The sequence below is a fragment of the Pantherophis guttatus genome, chromosome 1 (assembly GCF_059756535.1).
Source record: "Pantherophis guttatus breed Tessera chromosome 1, ASM5975653v1, whole genome shotgun sequence".
Lineage (NCBI taxonomy): Eukaryota > Metazoa > Chordata > Lepidosauria > Squamata > Colubridae > Pantherophis > Pantherophis guttatus.
The window spans coordinates 3008237-3021631 of NC_142063.1; the positions used below are offsets into that span (position 1 = coordinate 3008237).

At 43.4% G+C, this 13395-nt stretch overlaps 1 protein-coding gene across 1 annotated transcript in view; it reads right to left on the reverse strand.

The window, feature by feature from the left end:
• Positions 1-202: 202 nt before the first annotated feature.
• Positions 203-13395, reverse strand: part of LOC148116241 (vomeronasal type-2 receptor 26-like) — a 23681-nt gene continuing 10488 nt past the window's right edge. Inside the window, exons 3-6 of the mRNA XM_087883526.1 lie at positions 12809-13395; positions 6183-6401; positions 4201-4330; positions 203-1107 (exon numbers count right to left, since the gene is read on the reverse strand). The exon at positions 12809-13395 is cut by the window's right edge and continues 244 nt beyond it. Of these exons, the coding sequence (XP_087739652.1) occupies positions 203-1107; positions 4201-4330; positions 6183-6401; positions 12809-13395 (1841 nt within the window). The remainder of the gene's footprint in view (positions 1108-4200; positions 4331-6182; positions 6402-12808) is intronic.

Sequence of the window (13395 nt, forward strand, 5' to 3'; positions counted from 1 at the left end):
TCATGGGGTCTCACTGGTATCAATTAAATTTGAAAGAGTGGGTGATTATTGATGATTAATAGGAATTTTGTGAGTAGTCACTTCACTTGATTTCCAAATAGTAAAAGAAAAAGGACCTCGCTCATTTGTCTCAGTTTAAAAAATCACATCAAATACAAAAATGTCCCAAACTCACAACAAAAGTTCCCAGTCCCTATATAAGTCAGATATTTTTGTTCCTTATCATATTTTCCCTACAGTTAAGATGAGGCCTCAGTAGGATAATGAAGCATTTGGGGAAAAAACAACAAGCCAGGAGACCAGCCCCAGAGGCCAAGATGGAGAAGATCTCCACGGCCACCATGGACTTCCCTTTGGTGCTCAGGTAGGTGGGGAGGAAGGAGATCCAAACACTGCAAAAGACCAGCATGCTGAAAGTAATGAACTTGGCTTCATTAAAGCTGTCAGGCAATTTCCTAGCCAAAAAGGCCACTGTGAAACTGACAAGGGCCAGGAAACCCAGATAGGCGAGGACAGCATAAAACATTAAAGCTGAGCCTTCATTACATTCCAAGATAATCTCTCCTACCAAGGAGTGGAAGTCCATGTTGGGAAATGGGGGAGAGGTTACCAACCAGATGGCACAAAGAACTACTTGGACCAGGGGACAGGCTAAGACAATGGAGTTAGTAAGTGGTTTTCCTAAAAATTTCCTTGTCTTGTTCCCTGGCTTGGTGGCCATGAAGGCCAGAACCACCATGACAGTTTTTGCCAACACAGAGGAAACTATAAAAGAAAAGAGAATGGCAAAGGCAGTTTGTCGGAAAACACAGGTGAGCTTCCTGGGTCGACCAATGAAGAGGAAGGAGCAGAGGAAGCAGAGCAGGAGGGAGACCAGGAGGATGTAGGTGAGATCTCGGTTGTTGGCCTTGACGATCGGTGTGTCACGATGTTTAAGAAAAGTTGCCAGAACTGCCAGCGTGATCCCAGAGAGAGAAAGTGCGAGGGAAGCTAAAGCATATCCCAGGGGGTCTTGATAGGCAAGGAAGTGGATCTTTTTGGCAATGCAGTGGTCCTTGTCCATGTTAGGGTATTGGTCTTCTGGGCACGGATCACAGGAAGCTGCATCTGAAATCAAGAGTCACTTTGCATTACATGGTGTATCAAAACGGGCCAATCATCCTTTAATACTGGTAACTCTGAGGATACGTTAGCCAGAGGCAAAAATGCTTTCAGCTCTTTGGCTCAACTTCCCTGCTTCCTATTTTGCATCTACTCATTCAGACTTTTTTGGCAGAGAAGGGCAGACAGAGACAGCCAGATTGATCTTCTGTTTCTCCAACAGGTCTATCAATTTCCTGGCAGACTGATGGTCCTGACAGAGGAAGCACATCAAGAGCCTTGGTAGTGCAGCGGACTAAAGTGCTGTTAAGTAGCACATAGCTGCCAGCTGCCTGTAATTACTGCAATTTGGCAGCTCGAAATCTCACCAGGCTCAAGGTTGACTCAGCCTTCCATCCTTCCGAGGTAGGTAAAATGAGGACCCGGATTGTGGGGGCAATAAGCTGACTTTGTATAAAAAAGAATACTGCTTAGGGGAGGCCCGAAAGCCCTACTAAGCAGGTATATACAAAAGTATGAAGGCTATTGCTTAATGCATTGTAAGCTGCCCTGAGCCTGCGGAGAAGGGCAGCATATAAATCGAACCAATAAATAATGAATATTGAATAGCAATAGCACTAGCACTTAGACTTATACACCGCTTCATAGTGCTTTTACAGTCCTCTCTAAGCAGTTTACAGAGTCAGTATATTGGCCCCCAACTATCTGGGTCCTAATTTTACCCACCTTGGAAGGATGGAAGGCTGAGTCAACCTTGAGCCGGTGAGATTTGAACTGCTGAACTGCAGCTAGCAGTCAGATGAAGTAGCCTGCAGAAGTGCACTCTAACCACTGTGCCACCTCGGCTCTAAAGCTTGAGCCTCACATGCCTCTCCTCCAGTGGTGGGTTGCCCCCGGTTCGCACCGGTTCTATAGAACCGGTAGTAAAACTGGTGGGAGGCTCCACCCACTGACTCTGAAGTCATCAAAACGCTTCTGCACATGCGAGCGAAGCAAGCGTGCACAGCCCCGTTGCAAACCGGTAGTAAAGGTAAGTAGAACCCTGTTAAGGATATTGTTGTTGTGTTACCAACCAGCAGAGTGTAGAGCACAGAGAAACGTTGCTGAGAGCAATGAATAAGAGATGTGCAAACTGGTTTATCAAAAGCTTTCTTTATAGTGAAAAAAACAATCTTATAGTCTTTAAATCAATTCCAAGTCTTTGCCAGTTAAATCAGTCCAGTAGTTACAGATATCTTCTTACCAAACAAACATTAGTTGGTTAGAATAACAAACTCACTCTGGTTCACAAACCACGATGGTAGCAGATCCATCAAACCGATGATAGCACAATGGTTGCAACTCCACACACTATGGTAGCTTATCATCGCAACTCCTCACACAATGGTAGCATATCATCAAACTGAATACGTTACAGTACCTTACTTAAATACATTCACAACCTGTGATTATCTAATTACAGCATGACTCAGCATTACAATGAATCAGCAGTAAAACTTTAAAGTCACACAATACATATTCATATTAAAGTCACAGAACGCATGTATTGCCTGGACAACTAGTTAGGCTCAAACCATATCCTAACAAACCCACCCCTGCTCTCCTTCATGAAAACATTGGTAGCTGGATTTCCCAGTGGGTTGTTAAGAGAAGGAGTAGAAAGTCTAGCAGGGAATTAATGAATTGTGCTCTGAAACTACCCTGCCTTAAATTGCTGAGGAGGAGGAAAGGATGCCAGGGTGGGTGGGCAGGTAGTTTAGATCCATGAACTCAGAGGTTCTGCTGAAAAGTGTGACTATTTTGAAGAATGGGAATCTACCAAAAATGACAACAAAATGATTGTCCCAAAGGTGCTTTTTCAAGAGGCAACTGGACTTTCTATTTTTTCTTTGAAGCTTCTCATCCAAGAAGCTTCTTCAGTTCTCTCAGAGCTGCGAAACTGCAGCTATGGTTTGTATTCACACAAAACTGGAAAAGTGAAGAGATCCCTTCTGATGAGAAAGTGGTTATTAGAATGTGCAGAAATGAACAGATTAATTAAGGAGAAAGAACAACTGAATATTTTATGATATCAGAATTATTTTATCGATAATCAGAGAATAAAAATGGAAGTTGGAAATAAAGGGGATTAAAGAAGAGTAGAAAATACGTTAAGATAGAGATGTAAACAATATGATAATTGTTAGTATGATTATTAGGATTATTATGCTTAATATTATTATTATTATTATTATATTCTTATTAGAAGATGCATTAAGAGGGAAAAATGAACATGTTTACTATGTTGTTTGATATACTATAATTGTAAGATCAGGGTTTTTTCCTATGTAAGTCAAGATGTTTATGTAGCCATAGTGGGGTGATATCTCAAATCACCACTTTCAGGCTTTATCAGACATTTTGTGTTGTCTGTTCTGAGACTTATGGGAGACTGGGATAGTACTATTTCTGTCTTATGAGACTTCTTCAACCAGCCACACCCACATTTTATGACTCCTCCCTGTAAAGGTCAAATATTTATTTTTATTATTATTATTATTTAGATATCACCCCACTATGGCTACATAAACATCTTGACTTACATAGGAAAAAACCCTGACTAAAAAAGTATTATATATTTGAACCTATGAAGAACAAAATAAAAATAAATATTTGACCTTTACAGGGAGGAGTCATAAAATGTGGGTGTGGCTGGCTGAAGAAGTCTCATAAGACAGAAATAGTACTATCCCAGTCTCCCATAAGTCTCAGAACAGACAACACAAAATGTCTGATAAAGCCTGAAAGTGGTGATTTGAGATATCACCCCACTATGGCTACATAGGAAAAAACCCTGACTAAAAAAGTATTATATATATATATATATTTACAGGGAGGATACATGAGATGTGGGTGTGGCTTACTGATGAAGGCTAACGAGCTAGAAATAGATCTATATAAGTCTCTCACCTGGCAGCAGGAACTTGCTGGCTGCCAGAAAAGAAAAAAGCCCAGAATCGAGTGGATGTGAATCTCCATAGACATTCAACAAAATGGATATTTGTTTCTACTAAATGGCTCCCTTAATCTTGGAAGATCTACTTTTGAAGTGTGCTCTACCTGTTTGATTAGAAATGGCCCCTCCTGCACAAGGATCACATTGGTAGCAGCAAATCGGCTCTCCCTCTGGAACTTTTCTCCTCTCTCCTGCCTGGCACCTTTTCTTGCCACACCTGGCAAAGGGCACCTTCTGAAAGAGAAGAGAGAAATACTGTAGGTGGCCTCGGTGACAAATATACTTCATTTATTCATTTGTACATTTCTGTTTCTACCTTTAGAATGTCTTCAAAATAAATGTTAACTAGGGTCTATTAGAAACCAGGAAAAGCTCCTGGGGGATTAAGGCCAATCCCACCCCAAGCCACCAATAGGTGCTGGAGATTGGAACTGGGACTTGGCATGCAAAGAAGGCTTGTGAATTGAGCTATAGATTTTCTAAAACAAACAATCATGAGGTCCAACAGAATAGGAATCAGAGGTGGGTTTCAGCAGGTTCTGACCAGTTCTGGAGAACCGGAAGTGGAAATTTTGAGTAGCTTGGAGAACCGGTAAATACAACCTCTGACTGGCCCCGCCCCCATCTATTCTCCACCCCAGACCACCCCAACGATGCCCTTGATGTGATGTCTCGCTGCCTGGAGGCCGTGCGGGTCTGGATGGGGAGGAACAGGCTCAGACTCAACCCTTCCAAGACCGAGTGGTTGTGGCTCCCGGCATCCCGATATAGTCAGCAGGTGCCATCGCTGACTATTGGGGGTGAATCTTTGCCCCCCACAGAGAGGGCTCGCAATCTGGGTGTCCTCCTGGAGGCACGGCTGTCTTTAGAAGAACATATGACGGCCGTGGCCAGGGGGGCCTTTTATCAGGTCTGCCTGATTCGCCAGTTGCAGCCCTTTCTGGATCGGGACGCCCTGCGCACAGTCACTCATGCCCTTGTTACCTCCCGGTTGGACTACTGCAATGCTCTCTACATGGGGCTCCCCTTGAAGAGCACTCAGAGGCTCCAACTGGTCCAGAATGCGGCCGCGCGGGTGGTTATGGGTGCAACTCGTTGCGCCCACGTGACACCCCTCCTGCGCGAGCTGCACTGGCTCCCAGTGGTCTTCCAGGTGCGATTCAAGGTGTTGGTTACCACCTTTAAAGCGCTCCATGGCATAGGACCCAGGTACCTTCGAGACCGTCTTCTGCCACCAGTAGCCTCCCACCGGCCAGTTCGCTCCCACAGAGAGGGACTCCTCAGGGTGCCATCGGCCAAATTATGTCGGCTGGCGACACCCAGGGGGAGGGCCTTCTCTGTGGGAGCCCCAGCCCTGTGGAATGAACTGCCCCCGGAAATTCGTAAGATTTCTGACCTCCGGGTATTTCGCTGCGCACTCAAGACCCTATTGTTCCGCCAGGCTGGGTTAGCAATATAATTTTAAATTGGATGTTTTAAATTTTGGGGGTTTTAAATTAAGCCAAATTTATTTAATATTTTTAAATTATTTTAAATTGATGTTTATTCTGTTTTTAATTAGGCTGTACACCGCCCTGAGTCCTTCGGGAGAAGGGCGGTATAGAAATAAAATTATTATTATTATTATTATTCTCTGCCTCCCGAGTCCCAGCTGATCAGGAGGAAAGGGGGATTTTGCAGTAACCTTCCCCTGGAGTGGGGAGGGAATGGAGATTTTACAGTATCCTTCCCCTGCCACGCCCACCATGCCATGCCCACCAAGCCATGCCATGCCCACCAAGACACGGCCACAGAACCAGTAGTAAAAATTTTTTGAAACCCACCACTGATGGGAATGTCTATGGAAACCACTGTTGGGTGTTCTAACTGCATCCTGGGTTTCAAGCAAAACTTCTTCCTGATCTCAACCCTTTTTCATCTGTCACAAATCAGACCACAAATTTTGTTACATGCAAAGCATATTTTTCATCAAATGGGTGCCTTTTTTTCCTGCTTCAACGGTTTTCCAGTTAGGAGGATGTTTTGCATCCTTGGAAGACAATGACTTTTTTGGGGGGGGGATGAATTTAGGTGAATTCCAGCTCACCTTTCCCCCCCAGACAATTGCGTCAGAATTAATAGTGAAATCCTGGCCTGGAGGAGCCCCAGGATCTATTTGTCCAACTTTCACAGGGACAAATGATTGATTGGGGAGGAGAACCCAATTCAAAAGATCATAACGAGCAGATCCCAGTCCATCTTCTGAGAAGGAGATTTCATCTCCAGCACTGTTGTTGAATTGGACAGTCCTCAAATAGGGAAGAATCTGAAAGAAAAGATATTTTCTGAAATTGGACTAATTGATTGAAAGTCACAAATGGGACATCATGGCTTCTATCATTCTGTGATTCTCTTAAGAGATGCATTTACTGTATGTCTGAGAAGCTAGTTTTGTTGGTGGAGGTCTGGGCAAGGAGGAATACCACAACATTTTAACTACTTCCCAAATACTACAAGAGTTTGTTTTTATCATTTGGCATTTTTTAAATCATGCCTTCATCAACTACGGTTTTATCAAAATACCTACATACAGAAATTTCAATGCCACATTCCAAAATTCCGTGCATGGATTTACCCCTGAGATATTTGGCTATATATATTTTTCAGTCTTGACTTTGGCCCAAGGTCTTGAAATTAACAAATCTGGGAATGATTAAGTAACTTCTATCACAACAATGTACAATTCCAATGATTTTCTACATAAAGGTAAGGTTCTACATTTAGGGAAGAAAAACAAAATGCACAGGGACCATATATGTGATACCTTGCTCAATAGTAGTAACTGTGAGAGGGATCATAGAGTCCTAGTGGACAATCATTTAGATATGAGTCAGCCGTGTGCAACAGCTGCCAAAAAAGCCAACACAGTTCTGGGCTGCATAAACAGAGGGATAGAATCAAGATCACGTGAAGTGTTAATACCACTTTATAATGCCTTGGTAAGGCCACACTTGGAATCCTGCATTCAGTTTTGGTTGCCACGATGTAAAAAAGATGTGGAGACTCTAGAAAGATGGGCAGAGAAGAGCAACAAAGATAATTAGGGGACTGGAAGCTAAAACATATGAAGAACGGTTGCAGGAACTCGGTACGTCTAGTTCAGGGGTGGGCAATTGTGGCTCTTTTACAACCTGTGGACTTGAAGTCCACAGGTTGTAAAAGAGCTACAATTGCCCATCTCTGGTTTAGTTTAATAAAAAGAAGGACTGGGGGAGACATGATAGCAGTCTTCCAATATCTCAGGGACTGCCACAAAGAAGAGGGAGTCAAGCTATTCTCCAAAGCACCTGAGGGCAGGACAAGAAGCAATAGATGGAAGCTATTCAAGGAGTGAAGCAACTTAGAACTAAGGAGAAATTTCCCGACAGTGAGAACAATTGATCAATGGAACAATTTGCCTCCAGAAGTTGTAAATGCTCCAACCCTGGAAGTTTTCAAGAAGATGTTGGATAACCATTTGTCTGAAGTGGTGTAGGGTTTCCTGCCTAAGCAGGGGGTTGGACTAGGAGACCTCCAAGGTCCCTTCCATCTCTGTTATTCTATTCACTAGCCGAAAGTTAAAGAGAGAAGAATGCAGGAACAATATTTGACCAAGTGTGGCCATGTGGAAGGAATTTCCTGCCCTGGTTTGTCATTTGTTTGTTATTTGAGGACCCAGTTTGTAAGGGCAATAAGCTGATTTTGTATAAATATGCAAAAGTATGAAGGCTATTGCTTAACACATTGTAAGCCACTCTGAGTCTCCGGAGAAGGGCGGCATATAAATTAAAAAAAAAAAAAAACACTATCCAGAGAGGTCCAGATTTTAGCCTTTGATGCAGAAGAGTCGGATGAATTCCTTTGAATGTTGCTATGTGTTCTGAGGTTACAAAATCTGCTTTTCGCACAAGAAGCTGAGCAATACAAGAAATGGCAAACAGCAAACAGAAAACTCCATACCGAAGAAACACCGAAGACACAATGGATGGGTGGAAAGGACATTGAAGTGGAGAATTAAAAGAAGGATGAGGTGTTTGGTAGAGTGAGCAAGGGACGCTGAAGTTACCACACCTGAGTAAGGTGTAGTTGAGCCTTTCAGCTTTACAAGCCTTCCTAGAGATGGAGACCAGTTACCGTTATCTGGTCACAAGGAATTCTTTCCTCCCAAGAACTGTGTGATGGAGAAGGAACTCAACCAAATGGAATATTACAAGGCTATTGAAGACTACTGAAGTATTAAGGCTGGAAAGGAGAGGATAATACATGGCTATGTATGGGGTAAAGGGGGATTAAGCTGTGGAAAATGGAGCAGAATTCCCAAACCTTTAAATGAGGGCTAGCAAGAAATGGTGGTTAGGCTGCCTTCCTGGCTAAATTGGTGGGTAGTTAAAAGAATATGGAATTAATGGGTGATTTGTAACTTATTTAGATATTGGTGTGGAATCAAATCTAGATGGCAAATCTAGATGGCAAATCTAGGCAGCATACTAAAAAGCAGAGATGTCACCCTCCCAACAAAAGTGTGTATAGTCAAGGCTATGGTATTCCCAATTGCAATGTGTGGCTATGAAAGTTGGACCATAAGAAAGGCTGAGCACCAAAGAATGGAGGCCTTTGAACTCTGGTGCTGGAGAAGACTCCTGTGAGTCCCTTGGACTGCAAGGCGATCCAACCGGTCAGTCCTAGAGGAGATCAACCCTGACTGCTCTTCAGAAGGCCAGATCCTGAAGAGGAAACTCAAATACTTTGGCCACCTAATGAGAAGGAAGGACTCCCTGGAGAAGAGCCCAATGCTGGGAAAGATTGAGGGCAAAAGAAGAAGAAGGGGACGGCAGAGAACGAGGTGACTGGATGGAGTAACTGAAGCAGTTGGCGTGAGCTTAAATGGACTCCGGGGGATGGTAGAGGACAGGAAGGCCTGGAGGAACGTTGTCCATGGGGTTGCAATGGGTCGGAGATGACTTCGCAACTAACTACAACAACAGTGGAATCAAAACACAGGACCCAAAGCAAATAATCCAGGCTTACTACTTTATTTATTGTTGACATATGCATTGGAGGAATTTTTGTCAGAAATAATGTAGGGACTCCTGCAGAGATAAGGATGAACTCGTATTTATGCATTTCAGAGATCAGATGACATTTTTATGTATATGTGTAAGTAATAAACTAGCTAAGCATAAATATTCATAATGACTAAACCTTACTTTCTTAAACTTCTACTGTTAGTATCCCCAAGGGGAAAAAAGTCTTAATAAGGGAAATACATGAGCTACATGGCCATAGAAATGTTGTTAAGACATTTGAAGGTTGCCTTTTAATGTCCCAATTTTTCTTCTACGTTCCTATTTTTCTAACACACTGCCACTCCTCTAAGGATTTGTTTTCCTCACAGTGTCTGCCCTGACTTGTGAGTTCACTGGCCAGAGCGATCCATTCTTTATCCTTAGATGCAGAAAAAAAAAAAAATTGGGATGAATTTTAGACTAGGGTGAGTCCTGTTGTGTGTGTTAAAGTTGACACAGGTTGTTTTCACACCACAAGCTGTTCAGTGCAACGCATTGCAAAGTAAATGCATGGGGTAAGTCACACAGAACAGTAAGCCATAGACACACAAACCAAAGTTAAAATCATCTGAGTTGAGTCTCTTTTTAAAAAGTAGTATTCTAAGCAGTGGTGAAATCCAATTTTTTTTACTACCGGTTCTGTGGGCGTGGCTTGGTGGGCATGGTGTGGTGTGGCTTGGTGGGCATGGCAGGGGAGGGATACTGCAAAATCCCCATTCCCTCCCCACTCCAGGGGAAGGATACTACAAAATCCCCATTCACACCCCACTCTGAGGCCAGCCAGAAGTGGTATTTGCCGGTTCTCTGAGCCATTCAAAATTTCCACTACTGGTTCTCTAAACTGCTCAAAATTTCCACTACCAGTTCTCCAGAACCTGTCAGAACCTGCTGGATTTCACCCCTGATTCTAAGGCTACACCCTTAGGAAGATTGAAGTGGTTCTGTAAATATGCTCACGAGGACTGCTGAACAATATGGCAGAATTGCCATCTTGCCCTATGTTCGCTTTTGCTCTGGGGCTCATGCTTCCTCCATGGATTGACCGCGTTATGAAACTCAGACAAACTCCAAAAACATTTGAAGAACTTTGAGGAAGGTCTTTCCTATATGAATCTCATGGACAACTGGCTTGGTTTATTTCTCTTCACTCCCACTTCCCCCGTCTTTTCAAAATATGCAGTAGTGGCCAAATTTGTGGAAACCTTTTGGGAAAAGTGTATTTTCTAAAACCTCGCTAATAATTTATTTATTTATTTATTGGTTCGATTTATATGCCGCCCTTTTCCGGAGACTCAGGGCGGCTTAAAATGCGTTAAGCAATAACCTTCATACTTTTGTATATACCTGCTTAGTAGGGCTTTCGGCCCTACTAAGCGGTGTTCTTTTTTATACAAAGTCAGCTTATTGCCCCCACAAACCGGGTCCTCATTTTACCTACCTGGAAAGGATGGAAGGCTGAGTCAACCTTGAGCCTGGTGAGATTTGAACTTGCAGTAATTGCAGGCAGCTGGTGTTACTTAATAGTGCTTTAGTCTGCTGCGCCACCAAGGCTCTTATAACCACTTTATTTTGGAGTAGTAACATAAAATTATTTATTTATTTATTTTATTTTATTATTCGAATTTCTATACCACCCTTCTCCTTTCGGACTCAGGGCAGTGAACAGCCAAAATAAAAACATTTATACATAAATACGATTAAAAACAGATTTAAAATAATTAAATTTGGCCCATAGTTTAAAATTTATCAATTTAAAATCCATATCAAAATTTAAAACCAACCATAAAATCATAAAATCAAGAGAGACCGGCTAACTGAAAGAGATGAGTTTTTAGGGCCCGACGAAAGGTCCGGAGGTCGGAGATCACTCGTATCTCTGGGGGTAGATTGTTCCAAAGGGTAGGTGCCACCACAGAGAAGGCTCTCCTCCTGGGGGTTGCCAGCCGGCATTGTCTAGCCGACGGCACCCTGAGGAGGCCCTCTCTGTGGGAGCGAACTGGCCGGTGGGAGGCTATTGGTGGCAGAAGGCGGTCCTGTAAGTACCCTGGCCCTAAGCCATGGAGCGCTTTAAAGGTGATCACCAACACCTTGAAGCGCACCCGGAAGTCCACCGGAAGCCAATGCAGCTCGCGCAGGAGAGGAGTCACATGGGAGCGCCCAGTCGCTCCCATAATCCCCCGCGCGGCCGCATTCTGCACCAGTTGGAGCCTCCGGGTGTACCCCAAGGGGAGCCCCATGTAGAGAGCGTTACAATAGTCCAGACGAGAAGTGACGAGTGCTTGAGTGACTGTGCGTAGGGAGTCCCGATCCAGAAAGGGGCGCAACTGGCGTATCAGGCGAACCTGATAAAAAGCCCCCCTGGCCACGGCCGTCATATGCCCTTCTAAGGACAGCCGTGCATCCAGAAGGACGCCCAAGTTGCGGGCCCTTTCCGTGGGGGCCAATGATTCACCCCCAATAACCAGCGATGGCGTCAGCTGGCTATACCGGGACGCCGGCAGCCACAGCCACTCAGTCTTGGAAGGGTTATAGATCAATGGAAAGATAATTTAATCAAGAATGTAATGCAATAAATTTTAGGAAGGATTTGCTATTAGAATAGCAGTTATAGTATAAGGAAGAAAAGTGAAACACGTAGAAAAAAGGAGATATACATAAATTATCACCATGTCAGTTAACACTTAGCTGGGTAACCTTTAGCATGAATTACGGCCTTACAACGTCTTCCCATGGAGGGAACCAGTGGTGAAATCTAAAATTTGTTACTACCAGTTCTGTGGGCGTGGGTTGGTGGGGGGGGGGGAGGTAACGTGACTGGGCGGACGTGGCCAACTTTTTTTTTATATACTTTAAAACCATTTTTTCTACAACCTCTTTAGGTTGTAAAAAAAATGCTTTTAAAATGCTCTGACGATCCCAGCTGAGTTGCCTGATCGGCAGAGGCTTTTTTTTTCTTTTAAAAGGCTCTGACCATCAGGCAACTCAGCTGGGATCGTCAGAGGCTTTTGAAAGCATTTTTTTTTCTACAACCTCTTCGGCCAAAGAGGTTGTAGAAAAAAAAATGCTTTTAAAAATTAAAAAAAAAAAAACAGCTTCTGATGATCGCGCGGCTCAGCTGGGCATGGGGGGGGGGGCAGGGATTTTTCCTACCGGTTCTCCGAACCACCCGCCACCATCGCTACTGGATCAGGCAATCTGGTCCGAACCGGAAGCATTTCACCCCTGGAGTGAACCAAGTCTTTTAGTTCTGCAGCTGTTATCATGTGAAACCAAGATTGAATGGTTGCTTCTATTAACTGGGTTTTATTGCTGGGTCGTTTCTGACTAACAAGTTTCTTTAGTCGGCTCCGTAGATTTTCCATTGGGTTAAGAAGGTCTGGGCTATTCCCAGGCCATTCCAGCAGTGGAATAGGATTATCTTGAAAAAAACTAGTGGTATTAGCCATTGAACCTCAAAAATACACTTTCCCCAAAAGGTTCCCACAATTTTGGCCACTACTGTACTTAATTCGCTTTGTTTTTTGTTTTAAATTACTATTCCAATCTGGTTTGATGCAGATTTGATGCAGTGACACACACACACACACACACACACACACACACACACACACACACACACAGGGATTACCTGCCAGGACTGGACATTTGAGATCCTCTTTCCAAGCCTCATCATGGTTGGTCGCGCTCCTAATCCATGCATTGCATGTAGTGCGTGTGCCACAGCATAAATGGCATTGTAGATATTGTAACTTTCTCCAGTCATTCTTGTTTCAAACATGTAAGGTGGAACGTTCTGTAAATTCTCCTTTCCTGTACATGGTTTTGCCCCCTTTGGAGGGCTATCTCCTGGTTTTTGGATGTCACATTCAAAGACGATTTCCCACCATATTTGGAGAAAGACGTCTCCTTGTGGGTTCAAAGGGTCTAAAGACATGAGATAACGGCTGAAATCTGAGATATCCCTAGTGTGGTCCCTAAAATGCAAAGCCCCATGGAAGGGCTTTATAACTTGCAATATATATTTAGAGTGGAATGCATTAAGTTTCCAATTGGATGTAAAGATCCATACTTTGAGAAATAATGCATTTCTCCTCTCTTGATAAGCAATCAAAATCACCTGTACATCTCTTAAAATACTGGAATCATCAAACAAGATAATTATTTCAGCTTTAGACCAAAGGTTGAAAAAATAACGGAATCCTGGAAAAGCATGAA